General features: G+C 42.9%; 7 protein-coding genes across 12 annotated transcripts; 3 read left to right on the forward strand and 4 right to left on the reverse strand.

The window, feature by feature from the left end:
• Positions 1–3,921: 3,921 nt before the first annotated feature.
• Positions 3,922–10,112, forward strand: LOC108078506 (tetraspanning orphan receptor). Of its 2 annotated transcripts, none has more exons than XM_017172408.3 (5): positions 3,922–4,074; positions 4,280–4,486; positions 8,061–8,253; positions 8,321–8,459; positions 8,595–10,112. In XM_017172408.3, exons 2-5 carry the CDS (start codon positions 4,295–4,297, stop codon positions 9,394–9,396), a joined length of 1,326 nt encoding a protein of 441 aa, XP_017027897.1. In that variant the 5' UTR covers positions 3,922–4,074; positions 4,280–4,294; the 3' UTR covers positions 9,397–10,112. The 2 variants fall into 2 exon arrangements, with proteins under 2 accessions (XP_017027897.1, XP_017027898.1); XM_017172409.3 differs by having other exon boundaries at positions 8,061–8,241.
• On the reverse strand, positions 6,309–7,440 carry LOC138927939 (venom serine protease-like). The gene is made up of 4 exons (XM_070283449.1): positions 7,230–7,440; positions 7,015–7,113; positions 6,770–6,911; positions 6,309–6,705 (listed from the first exon to the last, which is right to left on the reverse strand). Exons 1-4 carry the CDS (start codon positions 7,438–7,440, stop codon positions 6,309–6,311), a joined length of 849 nt encoding a protein of 282 aa, XP_070139550.1.
• Positions 10,113–11,112: 1,000 nt separating the features above from the next.
• On the reverse strand, positions 11,113–11,798 carry PGRP-SC2 (Peptidoglycan recognition protein SC2). The gene has a single exon (XM_017172414.3). It carries the CDS (start codon positions 11,770–11,772, stop codon positions 11,218–11,220), a length of 555 nt encoding a protein of 184 aa, XP_017027903.1. The 5' UTR covers positions 11,773–11,798; the 3' UTR covers positions 11,113–11,217.
• Positions 11,799–14,198: 2,400 nt separating this feature from the next.
• PGRP-SC1b (Peptidoglycan recognition protein SC1b) lies at positions 14,199–14,839 on the reverse strand. Its single transcript, XM_017172413.3, has one exon. It carries the CDS (start codon positions 14,798–14,800, stop codon positions 14,243–14,245), a length of 558 nt encoding a protein of 185 aa, XP_017027902.1. The 5' UTR covers positions 14,801–14,839; the 3' UTR covers positions 14,199–14,242.
• A 2,218-nt stretch (positions 14,840–17,057) lies between these two features.
• LOC108078504 (mitochondrial sodium/calcium exchanger protein) lies at positions 17,058–19,554 on the forward strand. The gene is made up of 9 exons (XM_017172406.3): positions 17,058–17,189; positions 17,249–17,283; positions 17,340–17,560; positions 17,626–17,951; positions 18,008–18,082; positions 18,139–18,621; positions 18,687–18,829; positions 18,912–19,146; positions 19,222–19,554. The coding sequence occupies exons 1-9, from the start codon at positions 17,180–17,182 to the stop codon at positions 19,491–19,493; spliced, it is 1,800 nt and encodes a 599-aa protein (XP_017027895.2). The 5' UTR covers positions 17,058–17,179; the 3' UTR covers positions 19,494–19,554.
• On the reverse strand, positions 19,542–20,189 carry LOC108078510 (peptidoglycan-recognition protein SC1a-like). The gene has a single exon (XM_017172412.3). The coding sequence runs from the start codon at positions 20,148–20,150 to the stop codon at positions 19,593–19,595; it is 558 nt and encodes a 185-aa protein (XP_017027901.1). The 5' UTR covers positions 20,151–20,189; the 3' UTR covers positions 19,542–19,592.
• Positions 20,190–20,529: 340 nt separating this feature from the next.
• On the forward strand, positions 20,530–22,946 carry LOC108078503 (mitochondrial sodium/calcium exchanger protein). Of its 5 annotated transcripts, XM_017172402.3 has the most exons (8): positions 20,531–20,687; positions 20,753–20,973; positions 21,029–21,360; positions 21,413–21,487; positions 21,538–22,044; positions 22,103–22,242; positions 22,295–22,529; positions 22,588–22,946. In XM_017172402.3, exons 1-8 carry the CDS (start codon positions 20,613–20,615, stop codon positions 22,869–22,871), a joined length of 1,869 nt encoding a protein of 622 aa, XP_017027891.1. In that variant the 5' UTR covers positions 20,531–20,612; the 3' UTR covers positions 22,872–22,946. The 5 variants fall into 5 exon arrangements, with proteins under 5 accessions (XP_017027893.1, XP_070143091.1, XP_017027891.1 ...); XM_017172404.3 differs by lacking the exon at positions 22,103–22,242 and having other exon boundaries at positions 20,530–20,687; positions 21,538–22,048; positions 22,321–22,529; XM_070286990.1 differs by lacking the exon at positions 22,588–22,946 and having other exon boundaries at positions 20,530–20,687; positions 21,538–22,048; positions 22,321–22,472.
• Positions 22,947–23,474: the final 528 nt, after the last annotated feature.

Consider the following 23,474-nt stretch of genomic DNA (forward strand, 5'->3'; position numbering starts at 1 on the left):
TCCGAAAACAGATACTGAAACGGGCTAACACTGGGACCCGTGCAAATGTCCCGCTAACGGACACTAAAACGCACTGCACGCGTTAAAAATCTTGTCGTCAACGAAATTTCTAGAACTCGATGAACGGTTCTTCTCCTTCCTTTTTTTGTCGCTTGCCTGTTTTTTGTTATTTCGCTGCAAATGAGCGAGAGGCAAATATTATTGCATCATCTTTTAACTCTTTTGGTTTGTGGAATTTTTCCCGTTGCGACTCTTTTCCTTTTGACCGGCGAGTTGTGCGGACGTGAGTGAACAGTTTTTTAAAAGACGCACGTGTTTTCATCGGTAAGTGTTAAATTTAAATTGATTAATATGTACAATCTCTTACTAATGAACTAATATTGACTAGATTTATATTTATTTATGGTGGCGAGACTTAATTTCCGACGAAGTGGCGCGCCAATGGTCCTGGTTTGGGACAGAGTCCAAAATGTCCATTCGAGAGATGCTTATTACGTCATCCGTCAAAGGTATGTATATTTTTCGTATATTTTTTAATACGTATATACTTATAATAATTTATATTTTTACAGCCGCTTTTATAAACAAATTTGCGTTGGAGGATGCAAGCAGACACAAAAGCAGAATGCACAGGACGGTTTGTATTAGTATTATTAGTTGTAAGTTTTACAAATCTTCAGTAAAATGTTTATTTTTTAAGTTAAATAATGATAACTAATAAATAATGATAAACATAAATAAATGTATGTTTTATTTACATTTAAAAAACCCGAAATTCTAAAAAAAATTTAGTTGGAAATAGATATTAAAAACGTATCTGAAACGCATCGTCAAAAGGTCCGCAAACAGTACTTCCTGCGGTATTGCCACAGGTCAGCAAACGATCCTTTTTCGGGTATCGTAAAGGGGTTGCTATCGGTACTGTTTCCGGTCTCGCCACAGCGTCCGCAAACGCTATTAGTTCGTGATCCGAAAATGAGAGGTTTTGGTGCCACAAAACCCAGGACAGGTAATTTACTTTGCTACCGATCTTGAGCCTAAAATCGGACGTTTTGTCCGCCTGCGGTCCGCAAAACTTCAGTTTTTAATATTTTTTACGGAGTTTTTGTCTGCTGGGAGCCGAAGAAAACATCGAGCGGCCGAACATACACACGAGCAGCCGAAGCCGGCAGCCGACCGAGCCGAAGGACGGCCAGCCGAACCGTCTTCGGCAAACACCCGAAGGCAAGGCCCGATCAGCCAAAGCATGGCGTCGGCACACACGACAGGGCCCGAACAGCAGATCGGCGGCCATGACACCAGCCGAAGCTCACCGGGAGTAAAACGACGCCACCGATCGCCGACGGCCTATAAAAGGGCCTCGGCAAGCCGAGCCCGCTCTCTTCTCTCGGAATACCAGCAACAGACCAGACGTGCCACGGAGCTACAGGAATACCATTGGAATAATGGAGTTGGAGTAAGCTACTGGTGAGCTGGCCAAGGGCCAACCCCTGCGGGGGAGGACTCGGAGTGCGATAGGGAACAGTTAGGTTTGCCAACATTGTAAAATAAGCTCTGGACATATAAACGAACCCAACGGCGGAATATTATTTACCCTCTTGCCAAGAGGCTCTTGGCGCCCCATTATTTCTGGAGAGCAAGGGCCACCGGCACATGGCCAGCGTGGTCGGCAACCCTTCGCTTCTCCTTTCTTAGAGGAGGGGCCGGTACCCCGGCATGCGGGATCGGCCTTCTTCCTGGTTAGGTGTCCACATTTTCTCTCCCGAGGCGGCGAAGCGGTACTCGGCCTGCGGGACCGTCTCTCCGTTTTGGAGCCCTTTTCCCCGACACCCAGGGCGACCGGCACATGGTTTTGCGGGGCTGGTGGCCCTCACCCGGATCCCGTTTGTTCGGGCATATCGGGGAAACTGGATCTCGGCTTGCGGGACCGGTCTCCTCCGATTCCGGGCGGCCCCATCTCACCCATCTCACCGGTACCCCGGCTTTGCGGGATCGGTCCGACTTCGGAAGATGCGCCTTCGTCCCGGATCTGGCAATCGGATAACGGCTTGCGGAGCCGGTTGCCCGGATTTCGGGAGTGTTCCTGACCATCGCCTGCCCCTTTTCGCACCCAAATAAACATACCGGCCTTCGGGCCCGTCCTTTCTCCTGCCTGTCTCCGCAAAATTATAAATATTTTCTGTAGAGGACTCCTGGGCCAACTGAGTCATTATCCTGGCCATAGCATCCTTACAATTTTTTCTGTTACAATTCTATTCGAATAGTATATATTTTTTTTTTATCCCACACTGCGTGATTTTGCAATACCTCACTCAATAATGTTTCGTAGTCGATCAAAGAGATCGAAGTGGATCATCTATAACAATTTTAATTTAAAATAAAAATGATCGGCTAGGAATCAATATTTAGGAAAACTTAATTTAATAAGGTCTTTTAACCCCTCCTTTTCGACACTACGCACAGGAATGTTGTCCTTACAAAGTAAAAAAATTAAAGCTTCTGTTATATCTTTTGATTTATTTCCATTTCCAAGAAAACGCAGAATTCACATACTATGTACATATGCCGCTATTTCCCGCGCATTTTTTTTACAGCGTTTCGTGTATTCTGAGTTCTTTGCTCCTAATATACGCGTCTTGGTGTTTGATTTTTAAATGCGATAGCAGGTTGAAGCTATTGGCACTAATTTTTATGTTGCTGTCACAAATGTTGCACTTGGCAGATCCATTTTCACTTGCCGAAAAAATTTTTAGCGGCGCTCATCTTTCAAATATGTATTTATTCTTGTCCCGATGAAAAGTGTGACCGCTTAAGGGGTTATACACAGTTGTACCGCGCATAAAAAAAAAAAAAGAAATTTGATCAATTTTTTTTCGACCACATTAAAAATATTTATTAAAAATGTTTTGCCGGCGTTGTTTAGTACATCTTTATGGGTGCTTATTAACATTTTTTCATAAAAAATTGTTAAATAATAAAAATGTTATGGCCGAATTCCAAGACCGCCTTTTTCCGATAGTGACTTGCGGTGGACATCATATCCCGAGAACGGTTCATTAGAAATCAAAGATTCAAACAATTTAGTTAGTACGAAGGATTTGTAAAAATTAATATTAAAAAAAATGGCAACGGTTTTAACAAAAAATGTCCTTTTTAAGGGGTAAGATTTCCGATTTTTATGCTCTAAGAAAGGAAGTTTTCAAAAAATTGAAAATCCTTCGTTCACGGACTAGCTATTATTATAATAAATAAGTGGTCAAAATTTGGTGTTGATCGGATTAATAGTTTTTTAGTAATCGTGATTCTAAGATAATCGCGCTTATAGTTACAAGTTTCTTCCGGCCGGCGTGCAGGTAGTGCGCTATAAATAGCTACAAGTTCGGTTCTAATGCTCCGATCGTTATGAATTTTTGTGAGAGTATTCTCAACAGTATATACTTGAAGAAAATGCAATAAAAAAAATAAAAATTATATTTTCGACATACCTAGAATGCTTGTACCTTTCATTTTATTTAATGAATTAGTCCCCCATTAACGTACTTGGGTTGGTCGCTAGGGCGGGCCAAAATCTTATTAGCCCCCTTTTAACAAAACTCAGGCATAATATTCGCGCTTTTCTATACCGGCCGGCTGATATTCCTTGGGAAGGGTAAAGTTAACAAAAAGTCCCTAAATCATATTTTTTTTATGGTTTTCAGTGGTGTTGTAATAAAATTATTAATCGCCAAATTTTTAAGCATTTTTAAATAAAGAAGTTTGCAGATTAATGATTTTAAAAGATTAAAAATAACAAACACAATTGCCAAAAAATTTATAAATATTTATTTAATTTATATTAATTTATAAATATATAAATTATTATATATAGCTTGTTCAAGTAATTGCGCGCATGAACTCGGACAGTGTTGCACAACGCCCGCAGTTAGTGTGACTTGCCGCGCAGGATTTTCGCACTAGCGAGGAAAAGTGTGCTCAATTTTTCTCGGTGCGCAGCAAATAAAATTGAATACACCAAAGCCAGAAACGAATTGGACTTGAAAACCCGTGCGCGTTGCATTACTAAATACAGCGAAGGTGGGCCAAACAAGTGAAACGAAATCAATTGCCAAATCAATTGCGTAAAATGGCCAAGTGGTACATTTTCGCCTAGCAGCCGTGAAAAGTGGCACACAATAACAAGACACTGCAGTGTGTGTGCCCTGGTGCTTCTCTGTTGGTGTTGGTGCAGTAACAACACACAATTAATGCGTGATTTTCCATTCGCCCGTATCTTTCGCAGTTTGTGGGGCGTGCAATGTTCAGGATCCATCTGAAAATGGGTCCGCAACGCAACCAGCTCCACAGCACCGCCGCTGCCGCCAGCAACAACAATGGCGCCGCCGGAGCAAGCAGCAGCGGAGGAGGAAATCGTCACCTGAAGGAGTTTACCTGCTGCTTTGGACTCCATGTCCACACAGCCACCCTGATGATCGGCCTGTGGCACCTGGTAAGTTGACCTTTTGAGGCACCAAAGTGCAGCTAAGGGCGTATACACACCTGTACTTGCTTGCGCCAACGCCGTCACCCACGCATGCAATTTGTCAGTGGGCTGTGCGAAATTTGACCCTGTTCAGTGTCACGGAGGGGAAAAATCAATTGGCAAGCCGCCGCCGAGTCACTGTCAAACTGTACGAAGCCAGTAACTCTGGCAAAAAAAAAAGTCGCAGCTTTCCCCGCCTGTGACGTCAATGGAATCGAATTTTTTAGTGCGTCAGCTGATGTATTTTTTTTTTATTTATTATTTATTTTATTAATTACAATGTTATATGAAACTAACCTTTCACAATTTCGTGACTCCGCATGCCATGACTCAACACTGAGAGAATTATGTAGGCAGTTGGTTTAGCAATCAGAAAAAATTAATGCAAGCTTACCAGAACCGGATACTGGGTATAAAGTTGTTTATTAATAATAATGAAGAGTGGTTTTACTATTAAAATGAATATTATTTATTGTAACTTTAAGAAACAAACACTATAATTAATTCCTGTTATGATTTAGAAAGGAAATTTCTTTATTATAAGGAATTTTACAATATTCAGAAAAGATTGTTTATAATATGAACCAAAAAAAAAAAAAAAATGACTAGAAGAGTTAATCGAAATTAAAGCTAAAAACTGGTATTAATATCATTATTTCACATACATATCTGTATGATTCAGAGCAAACATAAACAATATTGAAATTATACAAATCTATGGCTCTTGAAAACCCTACGGAATTAAATTATTATATTTATTTTCTCTGTACTCCGTTCGTGTGCATCCACTGATCCGCACATTTTCTCCTAATGCCGTTCCTCCTGCTTTGATATCGCTTGTTTATTACCGCTCAGGTCACGTTTTGCTGTAAAACTCTCGTCACATGCGGCCGTGATTGCAGTTGGACAAGCACTGGAGGAGCTATCAGCAGCACCTACCGGCAATCTCGAGGGTCTCTTTGTTTACTTTCTGTATATTAGAGATAGTTTTAGCGGTTTGTTGTTTTCCAGCAAATCCAGAAATCGAAGCCTATTGTTGACTCACTGCGATTGCAGATTGCAGATAAGCTGCGGCATTATGTTTCTAAAGTTTTTAATAGACTAAGCAAAAACAAAGAAAAATACTGCATCAAAGGTTGCGAGGTGTCGTCAAAAGCTAAAAAGGCGGCCTTCAACTTGAGCAACAGATGCTTCAGATACTGCTATACTGTATCGTATATCCAGCTATGGCCATTTGAGCAAACAGTAATGAGATACAGACTCGTGTTTCTATGAGCTGTTTCAGTTATTTTTAAGAACTACACGTACCCGACGACGGATGATGCGAAAATATTTACTCTTCTGAGCGGCTTTACTCTTGCCTTTGCTGGCGTACATATATCTTTCTTCTGGAGGAATGTTCTTGATGTGGCGGCCGAGTCATAAATCCGGGAATTGTTAATTCAGCTGTCATCTATCAGCACACAGGCTGCAAATCAAAGCTGGCGGACGAGCCTTATCTATTTTTGCTTATCATGATGAGCTCGGACCCGCACACTCCGCACTCCGCACTCCGCAAAGCACACACCCCACACCACACCACCTGCAAAACGCACTTGGGAAACTTTTAGATTTTGAGATATCTCTGAATTCCCCTCTGAATTCTTGACGCTTTATATTGTTCTACATTAATCAGAACCAAGCTAGGAACGCTGCTAACTTCTAAACGTTTTCAAAACATTTTCCAAAATATTGCTGCCAGAAATCAATCAGTTTAATAATTATAGAATTGTGGAAAAGTCCCGCTTTTTTATTTTGATTTAATTTCAACCGGACAATATAAGTTGTGCATCTGCGGGTGCATCCAGTTGAGGAAGGATGTGACCCGGGTATTAATGCCCATTGCATAGGCACTTTCCGCACAACTTTTGCCCCTACTAATAATACCAATCAAGTGTTGCCTGCCCTTAATCAGGTAGACTGGACCCCCAGAATCGAACTGACAGGAGTCGCGGTGTCTGCCCGAGTGATCGTAGGCGCATATCTGACTTGGCAATATGGTGTCAAGTCCCTGGTACTCGGCCTGGCACACTTCATTGGTGGTCACGATCAGGTTGATCTTGCGTAAACCATTTGTTATAGGTCCACCGAATTTAGATGTTCCGAATCCGACCACTACGACGGACTCGTATTCGAACGTTTGATTCCTTAGCAGAACATATGTATTAATATTAACTAGAGTTTTCATTATGAACATTATTGTAAACTCACGATCCCACGGGCATTAGGCAAGCAGGACCTACACCACGACTCCAGAACATATTTTCAACCGTTACCAAGATCGCAATATCGTGCTGGCTGTGGGGTATCGATCGTTGTATCATAAACCTTTTGTAGTACTTGGACGCGGTCGCTAGAAGAATCAAGTGGAATGTAAACGTTATATACAGTATATATGATGAGCTCGTCATCTAACCTTATATAGTTTTCATTTAAAATAAAGCCGTGATACTTACGATTCTTAAGATCGGTTGTGCCAGGAATAGCTGCAATATGCGATGCAAGGCGCACGTGTTTGAGGCAATGGGCAGCCGTCAGAATATATCTACGAGCCACTAAAAAAATACAACAAAAATATAACAATATTTATACATTTAGAATTATTCCCACCAAAAGGTTCTCTCTAGACGGTTGGTCACATCCTTGAGAGCTACCATGCTAGGAAATTCACCAACATGCGCGTTTTCTCCATTGACGATCCGACGATCTATGGCCGTTGACCAGCCGCAAGTGCAGGTTCGAGGTCTGAACTTGTACCGACAAGGAGGATGTTTTCTGGGGTAATGTCGCGACTTCACGTGAATGGTTTGGGTGGCATCACAGTGCTCATTGGCCAGCACGACAGGTACTAGCAGTATTAGGGTTAGCCAGCGGCAAATCATTTTCAATAACTGGGCTCCATACCAGCCAAGATATCCAAAGCTACAAGTTCCTAAATAAAGCTATTCGTTCTAGTTCAAATGCAGTCGATTTGCCAATTGCATTCTTTCATCTTGGATCCTTAAGAAAATATTGATTTTTAATTAAAGCAGGTGAAGTCACCTAGTTTTGTTTTGACCAGATTATTATCTAGATATCCCGATTAAGTATACCTAAGTAGTCCTAGTAGCCTTGCAAAGCTCTAGAAACCGGGAAGTAGAGGAAACCTCAGATGGCAACTCCTCTGCCAAACAGGAGAGTTACTCCAGCCTGTTTCGAAACTTTGGCAACAAACAGATATGGATCAGTAGCAGGTCACACCGCGTTCATATACAACTATATTCATGGATGGATGAAAGATAGGAGCCGCTTGCGGAACTCCTGAAAGTGTACCAAGCGCCCAAATTTTTGGATGTAACATAGCGGCACTTGTAAGCCAATACAATCTAGTTTTAACCACATATTTAGAGGATTCAGCTGCTTTCTTATATTGTTGAAATATATCTTTATCTATTTAAAATGCCTTAAAATCTTTTAACTATCATAATTAGTTACTTACACAAGTATCCTATTTTACTTGCAGTTTTTAAATATTTTGGCTTTAAGCGTTCTTGCCGTTATCTGGCGCAATCCCGAGATGATGGACGAGCTGGAGGGCGGAGGCACTCATGACTACACCGTCGACCTGAGCGCCCCGGCACTGCCTACGCCGCTGAGCAAAGTCGATCCGCCGTATGCCTACCGCGATCATTCCTTCAACTATCGTAAGCGTTACCGTAAGCAGTGGAGAGAACCAACGGTGCAACGAATTTAAATTCACGTTTTCCACCCCCCTTTTTGCAGAGAACTTTGACATGGGCGGCTTGGTCTGCACCTGCATGATAGCCATTACGCTGATGATGATCTACGGCACTATCAAGGGGAAACCCTCGCATCTTTTGCCCTTCTTCTGCCTGCAGTTGTTTGATTTCGCCATAACCACGTGAGGACTATAGTTAGGGGGTGACTGCAGAAATCTCTAGGGATCTTGTCTGTAATCTGGTCTCCCTTAGGGGTTTCTGCGACCCTGTCAGTAGCGATTAGTATATTAATACCGTGATTTAATTTGCTACTACAGGCTGACTGCCGCTGGATATCTGTGCTACCTGCAGGCCATCCACAGCATCATTGCCGAATCGCATCGCTTGCCGTGGCGCGAGAAGCTGCTGGAACTGCCGCCCGAGGAGCTGGTCGTCGTGGTCCTGGTCGTCTTTATCTGCATTGTTTTCCTCAAGGCCTATTGCATTGGCATCGTTTGGCGCTGCTACAAGTACTTGACCCTTCGCCAGCAGCATGTTCGCACCCTGTTCCCCTTCCTGGAGCCGCCAACTGGTGTGCACAGCGTGGGCGGAGCTTTTGGCGCCGAGGAGCGTTCGTACTCCACCTTGTTGCCCAATTACGATGAGGCGATTGCCCAATACTTGAAGCAGGCTCCGCCGCCGTCCTATCAGGTGGCCATGTCGAACTATCCTGAGGATGAGGGCACAGCCGAGGGGGGCGAGGTTAATCCATCGGTGGCACCGTTGTTTGTTGCCCTTGGAGCAGCCACCACGGCCAATGCCGCCTCCAACACGGATGACAACCTGGACAACAACAATGATATACCGAACAACAACAATACCGTGCATGTGAACGCCAACACGCCACCGATGCGCCGAAGCGATGCCGCCGTGAATGCCAACATCGATGGGGAGGACGATGACGATGACGACTTGGAGGTGATCGACGCTGGCGTGGAGGTGATCGGAGGCATTCCACCGCCACCGCCGTACAACGATGTGGCCGACGCCCAAGTGCAGGTGCCATCGCAGTCGCCACTGCACCGTGAACCCCACATTCCGGGACAAGTGTTTGGTGGGCGCGATGAGAGCCAGGCTTAAGTTATTGATTTGGATCAGTTTGTTTCTCATGGCGAGTGGGTTGTGACACACGCAAACACACACGCACCCCCTCTCCCACATCCCGTTCTTGCCCCGACGACCTGCTTTCATTCCCGGCACACAGGCACACGGTCTTTATAGTCGCTTCGATGCAATTGATCAGTGTTGGTGTTTTCAGAGAAACGAAACCGAAACGAGTTTTCGCTTTTAGCCGTCGCTCATTATTGTTGTTTAACGTACAATTAAGATGCTCTAGTTGCTGCTCATTAAGTAAACATACAACACCAAAAACAGAAAAACATTTTGCGATGCTGGCAAGGAAAGCTTCAATTCCTTTTCGGCCGCATCTAAGCTGCAGCAGTCTGTTAGAACCGTTTCTCATTTAGCCCGAGTTAGCCTGAGCACCTCAGAGTTAGTCTAGATCCAAGTAGTTGTTACCAGATAGAGAGAGAGAGTGTCGCTTTCCAAACGGATGTTCTATGTTCTAAGCTATATCTCGTAAGACTCTATGCATATTGATTACCGAGTACTGAATCCACAGCACAGGCATGCATACATAATCCATTTAATACGATATATACATATATCACTTGTATTTTACTATTGTGTATCGATACCACAGCAAGCGAACAGTTTTATGTATGTACAATATCTAAATGTATAACTGTATACTAAATATGCAGAGATATTCGAATAAATATTAGTTTATATTACAATTATTCATTGCTTTTTGTTTTGTAGTATTAATATTAATAAATGAAATCTCTTAGAGAATGGAACTGTTACATGTTGGGATAGAAAAACCTGATTTTGATGATATGAATTGGAAGGAATCTATACGAAGCGTTGGGGATATTGCCCTGAGAGGGATGCTAGCTTTATTATGCTAGAAATCACGGTTTATTCTTACCCAGTGAACTAAAGCTCTGGGAGCGATATTACAAGAGTTGCGTAAAAGTAAACAACTGGCTTTTAGGATGCGAAAACAATAAAAAACTAACCAAGGCCCCAAAAATAATGAATTTTCGGTAGTTCGAAAACAAATCGTTTGCGACTCTTTAGCGACATCTTTAACGAAGAGATGTTAATATTAGTATAGCGAGATAAAGGCTGAAATGGTTTTGACTTAGTAAACGCCCATTTCTGAGTTTGTCTTTTCGACACTTAGCGAGACTTTAGTCAATATAAACGCTCATTTATACTGTTGTTTGCGATATACAAAGTAGTGGGTCGAAAGTTAAGCATTTTTCGACCTTTTTTGTACTTATTATGTACCTATATTTTATTAAGGATTAATAGCAAAAAAACAAATAAATTCAGCTTTAAAAAAAAACTTAAATTATCAGAAAATTTAGTTTTGTTTCCCTCTCCTTATAAAATAATAGAAGTTACCCACATTTAGGTTCAAATATACGATAATTTCATGCCGATGATAATAGATTTGATTCACTTCGTCATGATACAACGTTTTTTATGAATGGTGACCGAAACATAGGTAAAAACGAAAAAATTAAAAGTAAATTTAAAGTTTTTATTGCGCCTTATACCTTGCGTACATAATTGATTTTTAAAGTTCGAATTCTATGTTATTTTTCTCCTTAAGCGAAATGTTTACGCATTTAAATTAATGAGTAATCAGTATTCACGAATCCAAAGTGACCCCGAATGCATTGAAGCACTTAATCCCAGGGAACTCCCCGTAAGAAAAGCACCCGCTGAGTTTGCATGTGTGTGATATTTGTATTTTTACGTTTTTATATGAAATTTATTTTATTAAAACTTTTTTTTTTTTTTGTTTTTTAATGCATTCTTTTGGCGAACTTAGGCCTTCCAGTTGGACCAGGTTTTGATCTCGTTCCAGATGTTGGTGCCGGGGCACTCGGTGGAGCCGACCTGACGATGGCCGTACAGGATGTAGCCGGACACGATCTGGCCGCGGGACACGGCGTCGGAGAGCAGACCCTTGGCAGCGGTGATCTGGGCGGAGGTGATCTTGTCGGTGTTGTAGTTACCCAGGAAGGAGATGCCAATGGACTTGGAGTTCCAGTTGGTGGCATGGGCTCCCATCACGTTCCAACCACGTCCCTCGTACACGTTGCCATCGCCGCCGATGAGGAAGTTGTAGCCGATATCGGCCCAGCCCAGGGAGTCCATGTGGTAGGCCTGGATGTTCTTCAGCTGGGTGATGCAAGCGGCCTTGGTGGAGCAGTAGTTGCCGGCGGTGTGGTGGATGACGGCATAGCTCAGCTTGGAGGCCAGGGTGGACTTGCTCTTGGCTGAACGGCCTCCCCACTCCGACTTCGAGATGATGGTGACGCCGAGAACGGCCTGGGCGCAGAAGAGAACGGCCAGAAGGACGAGAGCTTTGTTTGCCATGGTTGCGGATCGATTGTGTGCCCTGTAGCGGAATCGGACCCTTATATAGTCGGAAACTCGGCTTATCGCCTGACAGCCGATGTGAAGTTCGCGGACGATCCAGGCGTGTGCTTCCATCTGATACGGCGGGGACTATCTGGTGGCCAGATCCCGATACGGCGATGACGACGGTCCCAATCACACTTCTAATCAGGCCAAGTGGCATTAATTAATTTGTCTAAAATACCCGCCCCTCAGGACGGCTAAAAGAGTGTATATTGGTCTCAACAAAGACCTATCAAAATATTGTGAATGGATCTGGTGAGGGGCCAGAATTTCCAGTTTTTAAAGTAGCTTTACCTTCATTATCATCCAGAAGCCATTTTTAATATTTCCTTCTCGGGCTTTTATGGCAGATAAAACAAGATTAATTCTTTGTACTTCTGGCTTAAAAGTTGCCATACCTTTCATAAAATACAATGTTTATGTTAGTATCTATGTAGGGGAAAATAAAATCTGAGCTTTTATTATAGTGCAAAAAATTATGGCAAGCTGACATGCCTTTAGTTTGAGGTTTTTGGCAAACTGCTGATTTATATAAATCCAAATTATACGGTAATTCCATTTTATTATCTTCCATTATGCATATAATATTTTATTAAAGTATTCGTCGTATTTATTCAGGAAATGATTTTCAATAAAGTTTTAAATAACAAAACTCCTTAATGCAAAATAGCAGGGTTAAACTGGACTTTTTGGAGACCACGGCCTTGTAAAACTCAGGAGCTTTCAAGTTAATTTATAAAACGGATAAACTTGTCATAAATCCCAAATGGTATATAAAAAATATCCTTTGCTATAAAACGTCCTGTGCTTTCAAGCTTTTTTGAAACTTGTAGAAGTCCCCAAAGTCCTGTTCTGCTATTCAGGAACTTCTTTTTCGTGACTACTATATTTGTAAATGTCTAATTATACTTTAAATTTTCTTATTTTATTAATTATTGAACTAATTAATACTACTTATTTCTTGTATACAATTAAAATAGTAAACATTGCCACACTGTGGCTCTTATGACATGGAGCATCATCATACGACTCGTTTGTTGTTTCGCATATAAATCTTTTTCAGCCATTTTAAAATTTTTGTTGTTATCACCATTGATAATGAAGGCTTTTCGCTAAATAATTTATGGGCATTTTCAAAATATTAAGTGTAATAAGTGGCTGATAGGAATCATTGAGGCACACACCAAAATACTATCAAAATATTGGCAATCAGAGGCGTAGAATGTTGAGTTAAAATGTTGATTAGATTAGTGATCACTGCTATATATTTTCAAATAGGATCCACAAGATAACTTTCTCATAATGGGAACTTCTTTTCTGTGCGATGACGTAGTGGTAGATCGGGGAAACTGAATGATATGGTGTTACTAAACCGAGCATATATGTACATGTCTTGTAACTTGTAAATAGACTGCATGGTTCATAAAAATACCCTTTACTATGAGGCATATTCCTTATTCTGAACCGATTAATACTTGTTTATTTTTTCACAAAATTCGTAAAAAGGCGTTCTCTAAAAGTATGCTATACGAAAATGTACATTTCGGAAAGACAAACTTCAGACCAACAAAAAATATACTAATAATTATGGGATGGCCTGTACCTCTTAGTTGCTCCCGACTGCAGGTGGCTTCTGTAAATTTCCGTTTAAACTAATCCCAGCTCATCATACCTACACTTGGTGGTCAAAACATGAAAATTTCTCAGCTTGTCATAATCCAAAAGTTGGCTGGACTCGCAACTGGCCAGGATGCTGGAGAAAAGTGGGTGGGTCAAAGCACTTTATCAAGCCAGTTTGCCAAGCCATCCGAGTGCCTTCCGAGTGGCTTCTCCTTCTGGCCGGGCTAAAGGGGGGAGCAGATGAATCTCAAACTGAAAGCTTGAGCAAGTTATTAAGCGCGGAAACAAAAACAACTGCGACCCATTCAGAGCTGGCTTTGTTAACGAGGATGTCGTTAATGAGACTGCGGTTCAAGTAGCAAATAGTTCTCCCTGGTAAGCGGTCACTAACTGTAAAGTTTCCTTCGGCTTTTGGTCCTTTTCGGTGCAAGTTGTAAATTGTTCTTACTGCGTTTTTTTTTTCGTTTTGGTATCATCTCGTCCCTCAAAAGAAATAAAAAAAAATGTGTCAGGCTTGGCACGAATGTCCGGACGACATAATGATATTCTGCAAGTTTGCAGGCACACATCCTGCTCCTGCTGCGTTGGATTTGAAAAGTTTTTGAGAAAATTGAACGAATGAATACTTTGACAGCTCGAACGTGAGTGTTCGGTTACAAAACGAAGATGGATAATGGGGCCGGAAGTCATTTTTCGTTTACACAGCCGAATCGCAATTACCCACCCAATGCCAGATCACCCAAGAAGTAACAAAGTTCGAATTGATTTCCTCAACACAAATTTAATGATTTAATAATATTGGTGTCTAACCGGACCAGTGGGACCAGCCGCGGATCTCGTTCCAGATGTGGGTGCCGGGGCACTCGGTGGCGCTGACCTGACGATGGCCGTACAGGATGTAGCCGGAGCTGAGCTGGCCGCGGTTGACGGCGTCCTGCAGCAGCTGCTTGGCGGCGGAGATCATGTTCGGCTCCAAAGTGTCCCAGTTGTAGTTGCCCAGGAAGCTGATGCCGATGCTGTAGGGATTCCACTCAGCGGCATGGGCGCCCATGTTGTTCCAGCCACGACCCTCGTACACGTTGCCATCTCCGCCGATCAGGAAGTTGTAGCCGATATCGGGCCAGCCCAGAGAGTCCATGTGGTAGCTCTGGACACTCTGCAGGACGGCGTTGCACTGGGCGCGGGTCTCGCAGTAGGAGCCGGCGGTGTGGTGGATGATGGCGTAGCTCAGGTAGTTGCCCAGGCCGACGGTCCACTTGGCGCCGCGACCGCCCCACTCCGCCTTGGAGACGACGTAGACCCCTTGGGCCATGTACTGGCTGCAGACCAGGACGGCGAGGAGAAGAGCCACTTTGGAAACCATGATTACCAGCTGTAATAGTTGACGATCACTTGATGGAGATTGAGGTGTCGCGCGGTGCTTATATAGGGGACTGGGATCCAAAGTAGCACCTTATCTTTGCGTTTGCTACTGATTTACAGCGCTACTTGGCGGCACTTACTCTGATTCGCCTCGGGGGAAGCACCTCAGAGAGAGCTTCGTCATAATCATAATCATTTGATTTATTCGATTGGCCATTCCAGAGGTCCTTATCGGTGATTTGGACATAGTTTTCCGGTTACAACTTTTGTTGTTCTTCTTAGGGAATTAAGTTAAGCAAAGGTCTTAACAACACATAATTTACATAGTTCCTATCCTATAAAATATATATATTTCTGATCAGCATCAGCAGTCGAGATGACTTAGGTGCACCAGTAAGTTTTTATAAAAACTAAAGAACTCGGAAACTATAAAAGGTAAGTATACCAACTTGTGCATAAATAGGTAGGCAGGGAAACATACATTAAAGTTCTAATCTTCTCTATCCATCTCGCTCGCTCAAATGTTTAGTTAAGACACGAACCTTAGCTTTAAACTGAGGCGAACCAAAATGGATATACCTTTTTTACCCTTCCAGGGTATTCTTATTTTAGTCATAAGTTGGCAACGCAGTGAATGAGACATTTCCGACCCTATAAAGTAAATATATTCTTGATCAGCATTGACAGCCGAGTCGATACGTTTCCGTCTGTACATTTCTATGCAAAATAGTCCCTAAGTTTTGAATATATCTGAATGAAACTTTGTAGATAGTCTTCTTATTGCTCTCACTGTGAGACTACCCTCACTGACACATTATAACTTCGGTGTTTTTGGATATATTTTCGTCTTTTTGAGTTACAGTCATTTTGTATCATTTCATTGTTATTGTATTAATACATCATAGAAAATGTGTGGGATTTCATAAAACGCAAGAGGAGTGCAAACTTAACAAGAGCTCGAAAGGAAACAATTGCTAAAGTCGAAGGACTATGGATGGAAATTTCGATTGAAACGCGTTTAAATTCAGTAAAATCTGTTCCTGCTAGTTTCCAAAAGGTTATAGATACCGTAGGAAGGTTTTTTATACCCTTGCAGGGTATTATAATTTCAGTCAGAAGTTTGCAACGCAGTGAAGGAGACGTTTCCGACCCTATAAAGTATATATATTCTTGATCAGCATCAACAGCCGAGTCGATCTAGCCATGTCCGTCTGTCCGTCTGTCCGTCTGTCCGTCTGTCCGTTTCTACGCAAACTAGTCCCTCAGTTTTAAAGCTATCTGAATGAAACTTTGCATATAGTCTTCTATATGCTCTCACTGCTATATATGTCGGAACGGGCCGGATCGGACGACTATATCATATAGCTCCCATACAAATGTTCGATAAATTTTTAGGAAAAAAATTATAACTTTGCTGTTTTTCAATATTTTTCCATCATTTTTTAGATATGGCCATTTTATATTATTTTAGAATTTTTGTAAAAATTTTATGAAAATCGGACGACTATATGATATAGCTGCCATAGGAACGATCGGGAAATTAATAGGAAAAAAATTATTGCTTCGTTGTTTTTCAACGTATTTTTATCTACTCTGAGATATAGGCTTTTTTTATTGTTCTAGAATTTTGGTATAAATTTCATAAAAATCGGACAAATATATCATATAGCTGCCATAGAAGCGATCGGTAATTGTATAAAATATGTAAAGCTGGGAATGTAAAACTGTAACTGTCTAACTGTAAACATAATAAGTATAGGTAAACTGTAATGAAACTCTGTTTTGTGAGTGTTTTCAACATTTATATCTATAATATAAACATCAAAACCAATCTGCAAGGGTATACAAACTTCGGCGTGCCGAAGTTAGCTTCCTTTCTTGTTTTATATTAATTTCTACTTTCTACTTTAAAAAAATCGAACTTCGGCATCCCACTTTAATGAATTTGTATTTTTTGTATAGGATTTAAAATGAAATGTAATATTTGTTCTAGTTTTTTTTTATTACTCTATTATAAATAAATTGTTCTAATGCTTTTTAGACAAATAAAATACAGTTATTTTATTTATGTCAAAATACTTATGACCACGATTCTACATTAATTTGGTTTTGATAAAAGTTCATTTTGAAATGGTATAAAATTGGTATATTTGGGGTTTCAAAAATTTAAAATACAAACTTGTATTACATTTCCCTTTACAGTTTTACAGATACAGTTTAACATTCACATCATTACATTTTCCCCACATCTACATATATGATATAATCTTCCCATTTTCATAAAGCCCATTTTATAAATGTGTTAACATCTTAGTACGGTTTCCTGTGCCTGTCACCTTGTTACTTGAACAGTAAACCAAAATACAAATATATTTTCATCATGAAGGAAGGTAAGTAACCTCTAGTGCATTTTCACAGATTTTTAGTCTGAAACTTGCGGACTTTACAGAACTGCAGGCGGAGTTTAATAAATTTATGGAAAACGTGAGTGCAATTGATCACTGTGTATTATAATTTGTGACTATTTTCCTGACTTCCAGATGAGCTGCTTGTCTTTGATGAAAATATCTTATACAGGTCGCTGCGAAATGGCCCGAAAACTTCCGCACTGCAATAGATACACAAATATCATCAACTACTTTCAGTTGATGTATTGCGATTTCAGAGTACGCAACAATAAGAATGAGATATACATGATGGGTTTATATAGCCTGATCTATATGCTACTTTTATGTGTAGTTTTTTTGTCCATCAACGAATAGTGAGTTGGCGTCCGTGAACCATATAAACCTTTTGTGCATATCTGATCCATATGAATTTCCACAGCTATTTACCCGCTCTGAAAATCGCGGCGATAAGGTGTCGGTTGAACGAGTACTTGGCCGGTGTAATACTGGTGGGCGTGGCCAATTCCACTAACGATGTCCTGCTTAGTTTATCGCCAGTGCGGGCGGGGTCTCCCACCCTGAACATAGCCATGTCCACTGCCCTGACTTCCATATGTCTGAGCGGTGGAGCGATCTGCTTTATAATGCCGTTCAAGATGAGCGGTTCCAATGTTTTTCGCGATTTCCTCTTTGTGATATTTCTTCTTGAGCTAATCCGCCTCTTTCTGGACATAACTGCACTAACCAACTGGATAAAGGCCGCTGGTGAGTAAACCTAATGAACAAACTAAAAAGAATTAGTATCTATTTATCGTGGTTAGTGATACTTTCTATATACCCAATATACCTGGCTGTAAATATATTCGATTTTATCCTTACGCGTCACAATATAAGAAGTAAGTGGTTGAAATATACATACTAGACAATGTTTAATGTTTTTAATTCCCTGCTGAACTCCGACGCGAAATCCACTTCCTGAGAAATGAGCCGAACTCGCCGCAGATGGAAAAAAAAATGTACGATAAGGTTATTACATTAACCGATCTTGAAGTGGACGACGACGTCCAGCTACTACGAATGAAAACCCGCTATGGAATTTTTCGCGCCGGCGTCTATGTCACACCGAAGCCTTTGGTTGAGCCGAAGGAGGTGAACGCGGTGAGCAACAGAAAGGTCCTGCACAGCATTAACAATCCGCGGAATCGTTTTCTGTTCACCGAGTTCTTCCAAGAACTCAATCCCATTGATAAAGACCAGTGGTCGTTGAGTGGCAAATTCGGACGGTTAAAAATCATCCTTACGGCGCCTGTCTCGTTCATCTTGCGTCTGGCGATCCCAAAAGTGAACTATGCTCAGATCAAGCATGGCTGGAGCAAGTTACTCAACTGCTTGCAGATAGTTATAAATCCCTTTTGGGTCCTCATGCTGTTGGAAAGTGCGTTATTCTGAAACAGGATATATTGTCACTTACGATTAACCTAAATCACTATCTCTTTTCAGCAATGTTTGGTTCAACTCATGGTACAAGTTGGTTAATTACTTTTAATTATGAATATGCTTATTGGTCCTTGGCGGTAACAGTGCCGCTGTCGTTAATTGTATTTTGCCACTCGCGAACGGATATCCCGCCCCCCTACCATATCGTAAGACGAACAATATACTGGGCCCAGCGAGGCTTCCCACTTCGATTCCTACTTTAATTCCATTTCCACTTCTGCTTTCAAGGTTTTTGCTGCTGCCAACATTATCAGCGTGATCACTGTTGTCTGGGTTTGCGCCTGGGAAATGGAGGTGATCGTCTCCATAATTGGCATCGTATTTCACTTATCGCCCAACTACATGATCGTCACCTTCAACGCGTTGTCTAATGCGCTGCCGGATATGATCACCTACACCCGTCTCTCTAAGAAAGGGTTCGGGAAGATGGCCTTTGGCGGCATCATTGGCGGCATAGTGTTCGGTAAGGCCCTGAATTTCCATATCTGTCGCCCCAATATATGATATTTGAATACAACATTTTGTGGCTCTCCCGCAGACCTCGTAAGCAACATTGGAACACAGTTTGCACAAAAAAAGCTGGATCATTCGGATATGTTCGGAGACTTCGGCGAGACCCTCTACGTATTCCTGTTGCTGGCAATCTGGACCACGATATCGTGGTGCTGGATCTTTGACTTTCACGCCCGCCGCTCCGGCGGGGTCTTTTTGTGGTGCTTGTTCGGGATCTTCCTCATCTACGTAACTTTTATAGAGCTGAACTTGATCCACGACTTTACCGAAGACATGGTTATCCGAATGAAAAGCTAATCCACGACCCACAAGCCGTTTTTTGGATCAATAAAACCTTGCATGCTATTATATTTTTTAATTCTGATCGTGTGTTTTTATTGAGGAAGAAACAAGGCTTTAACCGGACCAGTGGGACCAGCCGCGGATCTCGTTCCAGATGTGGGTGCCGGGGCACTCGGTGGCGCTGACCTGACGATGGCCGTACAGGATGTAGCCGGAGCTGAGCTGGCCGCGGTTGACGGCGTCCTGCAGCAGCTGCTTGGCGGCGGAGATCATGTTCGGCTCCAAAGTGTCCCAGTTGTAGTTGCCCAGGAAGCTGATGCCGATGCTGTAGGGATTCCACTCAGCGGCATGGGCGCCCATGTTGTTCCAGCCACGACCCTCGTACACGTTGCCATCTCCGCCGATCAGAAAGTTGTAGCCGATATCGGGCCAGCCCAGGGAGTCCATGTGGTAGCTCTGGACGCTCTGCAGGACGGCGTTGCACTGGGCGCGGGTCTCGCAGTAGGAGCCGGCGGTGTGGTGGATGATGGCGTAGCTCAGGTAGTTGCCCAGGCCGACGGTCCACTTGGCGCCGCGACCGCCCCACTCCGCCTTGGAGACGACGTAGACTCCCTGGGCCATGTACTGGCTGCAGACCAGGACGGTGAGAAGTAGAGCCACTTTGGAAACCATGATTACCAGCTGTAATAGTTGACGATCACTTGATGGAGATTGAGGTGTCGCGCGGTGCTTATATAGGGAACCGAGATCCAAAATAATACTACGGCTTATCGGACATTTGGGGCTGATTTACAACCCTCATAAGCGGCACCTGCTTAGATTCTTATTAGGGGAAGACCCTCCCGGCTGACGCCGTCGCAATCTGCTGATGTTGATTTATTCCAAAACTGATTAAGGTGGCTAATTATCAATGGAAGCTTCGGCCGACACATTGGCTGGCAAATGTGTGTCTACCTTTCTATCATTTCTTGGGGCTTTAATGGCACAGGAAAAGAGAATATGGTCTGACCCGGTAAAAGACTAGCATTTACTACATTTACTACATTCATTATATTCATTATATTCATTAAGTTGGCCTTCCAATTTTCGTCAATATTTTAAGTGATTCTTTAAAATATATTATAGGGGTTTATCATGAGGCTGCGCACCAGAGGATCCAAGTGGAATTTCACTCAGCTTGACTATGAATTTGAGAACTTCTTTATGAACGTGAGCGACTGGTATTTAATTAGAAAGTTCTGTTACATTTAGTCCTTTGTCCTTCCTTTCGACAGATAAGCTGTGTGGCTGTGATGCGGCTGCCCTACTCCATGCGCTGCATGATGGCCAAGAGAGCCCATGACTGCAAGCGTATTATTAACTTTTTCAACTACTTCCGCATGATGTACTGCTACATTGACATTGACAACAAAACGACAGAGATCCTGTTGATGTGCCTATTCCTGCTCATCTGCGTGGTGTTCCTGTGGGTGATGTCCTACAATATCAGTACCTTGTAAGTTGCTGGCTATCTTCGACTGACAGGTATTCATTCACCTGCGAGCTTGCAGCTTTGCGCCCGTGTTGAAGATAGTCAGCTGGAAGCTGCATATGAACGAGTATCTAGCGGGTGTCACCTTCCTGGCCTTCGGCAACTCGTGTCCAGACATAATTGCCAATCTGATGCCCGTGCGAGCCGATGCCCCTATCTTCACCATAGCGGTGGGCAATGCCCTGGCCATAATACTCCTCAGCGGCGGCGCAGTGTGCTTCCTAAGGCCTTTTAAAATAAACGGACACTGTACGGTGCGGGACCTTTTGTTCCTGCTACTCGGTGTGGAGGTTCTGCGTTATGTGATGGTCAGGGGTGGGCCTGGAACTGTGACCATGTGGGAGAGCATAGGTAAGTTCCATTTACATCACAGCTACAAAATTCTAAATTACCTACCCCAAAGGTCTGATCTTCGTGTATGTTGTCTATGTAACCGTAAATGTCATCGATCTCGTCATAATGCGTTACTCCATGAAGAGTAAGCTAAATGAATATTAAGAAGAACCCTAATCAATGTCCACCCCCCAGAGCTTCGAAGGGAACTCGAGGAAATGAAGAGTCTACCAACTATACCACAAAACGAGTACGCGGCCAGGATGGGAAAACTGACTTCGTGGGAGGTGGACGACGAACTCCCCATCCATGACACCACTAAGTACCGTCGCTCTACGGCGTCGGGAAGTCACTTTATCGAAGCGACCCATGCTGGCTACTTCGTTACCCCAAAACAGAGGGATCCTCCCGAGACCGTTGACGTCGAGAAGAATCGAACGTATCTGTACAATTCGGAGAATCCGAAGAACCTTATGCTCTTCCGCGAGTTTCTCGAGTCCCTGAATCCCATTGACGGAGAGGCGTGGGAGCTGGGTGGTTGCTGTCAGCGCTTCTTCCTAATCATCCGGAGTCCTCTGGTGCTCTTACTGCTGGTCTTCATTCCCGTGGTGGACTTTGAGAAGGACAAGCATGGCTGGAGCAAGCTGCTCAACTGCTTGCAGATTGTGCTGAATCCGTTTGTGGTCATCACTCTGGTGCATTGTAGGTATGTGTGAGTCCAGAGGCAAAGCATCTAATGTCCTACCCGGGTCACCTCCAGCCGCGGTGTCCAGCAAGTACCATACGTGGTACATAACCCTCAATCTCAGTATATCCATGTGGTCACCATGTCTGACGCTTCCGCTGGCTATTGCGATTTTCCTCCATTCGCGAACGGATGTGCCGCCTTGCTATCACCTGGTAGGCCCTCGGTGCTCGGTCTTTGATACAGGTCTCATGGTATTCTTTTTAGCTCTTCGCCTTGCTCACCTTTTTCAGTTCTATCACAACCATATGGATAGCGGCCACCGAGTTGGAGGTGCTCTCCGAGATTGTGGGCATTGTCTTTGATCTGTCGGAGAACTTTATGGCCGTCACCATTGGAGCGATATCGAATGCCACGCCGGATATGATAGCCAACTCGCACCTGACTCTGCAGGGCTACGGACGGATGGCCTTTGCCGCCATCATAGGTGGTCCTGTTTTTGGTATTAACGTGGTTTCAATGTTGTTTCAATCATATCCAGAATAATTCCTTTATTTCAGCTATTGTGGTCAGCATGAGTGTGGCCTTCATATTCAACAAGAGAGTTCGCCAGGTGGACGCCGCCTCGTGGGTGTTCGGCGAGCACGGTGAAATCTGTTATTATTTCCTGGTTATAACTATTGCGACCACGCTATGGTGGTCCATCACCTACGACTTTCATGCCCGTCGGTCCGCCGGAGTTTTTCTGTGGTGCATTTTCCTACTCTTCATGCTCTTCGTCATTTGTGCGGAGTGGGAGGTCATTCACGATCTGTCCGTGGACAGTATATTGAAACCAGTTTGATTGATAGGAAATTTTACAGCCCCAAAATGTTAAAATTTTACTGAGACATTAAGTATATTTAATTGGGAACTCTAACTGTGCAGAGTTTAATGCATTTTCAAGTTGAATTCCCAAAGTTCGGTCTGCATTTTCCACCATAATCGGAGGTAGAGATTGCCGCTGCTGCCAACGCACAGACTAATTAAGTTAATGAAGTATCATAATTAAAACATTGCCAAGGGAAATGCCCTCCAAAGGCGTCGGCAAACGAGAAAACGAACTGACAGTCGTCCATTGAAATGCAGCGGAGTAGACACTCCTGGCAAACTGTCCTGACCCGACACTCGAGCATAAAAAAGAGCTTGTTGCATAATGAAGGGAAACCTCGACCGATGTGCAACGACGGGGAAGGCATCTCGTTAATTAGGGCTAAAGTCGCTGGAGATTGGTGTCCTGAAAGAGCGCCGATTTGCGGCTCAGTAATGCCAAAGGATAAGATATTAAGAACCACTAGCAATAGCAGCTAGTCACCAACTAGAAAGTGCTAAAAAATCTTAAATTAAATAACTCTTATATTTTATGATTGCTTTTTCTGTGCAACTCAGTCCTGCCAAATGCAAATTT

Source organism: Drosophila kikkawai, chromosome 2L (genome assembly GCF_030179895.1).
Source record: "Drosophila kikkawai strain 14028-0561.14 chromosome 2L, DkikHiC1v2, whole genome shotgun sequence".
In the NCBI taxonomy this organism is placed as follows: domain Eukaryota; kingdom Metazoa; phylum Arthropoda; class Insecta; order Diptera; family Drosophilidae; genus Drosophila; species Drosophila kikkawai.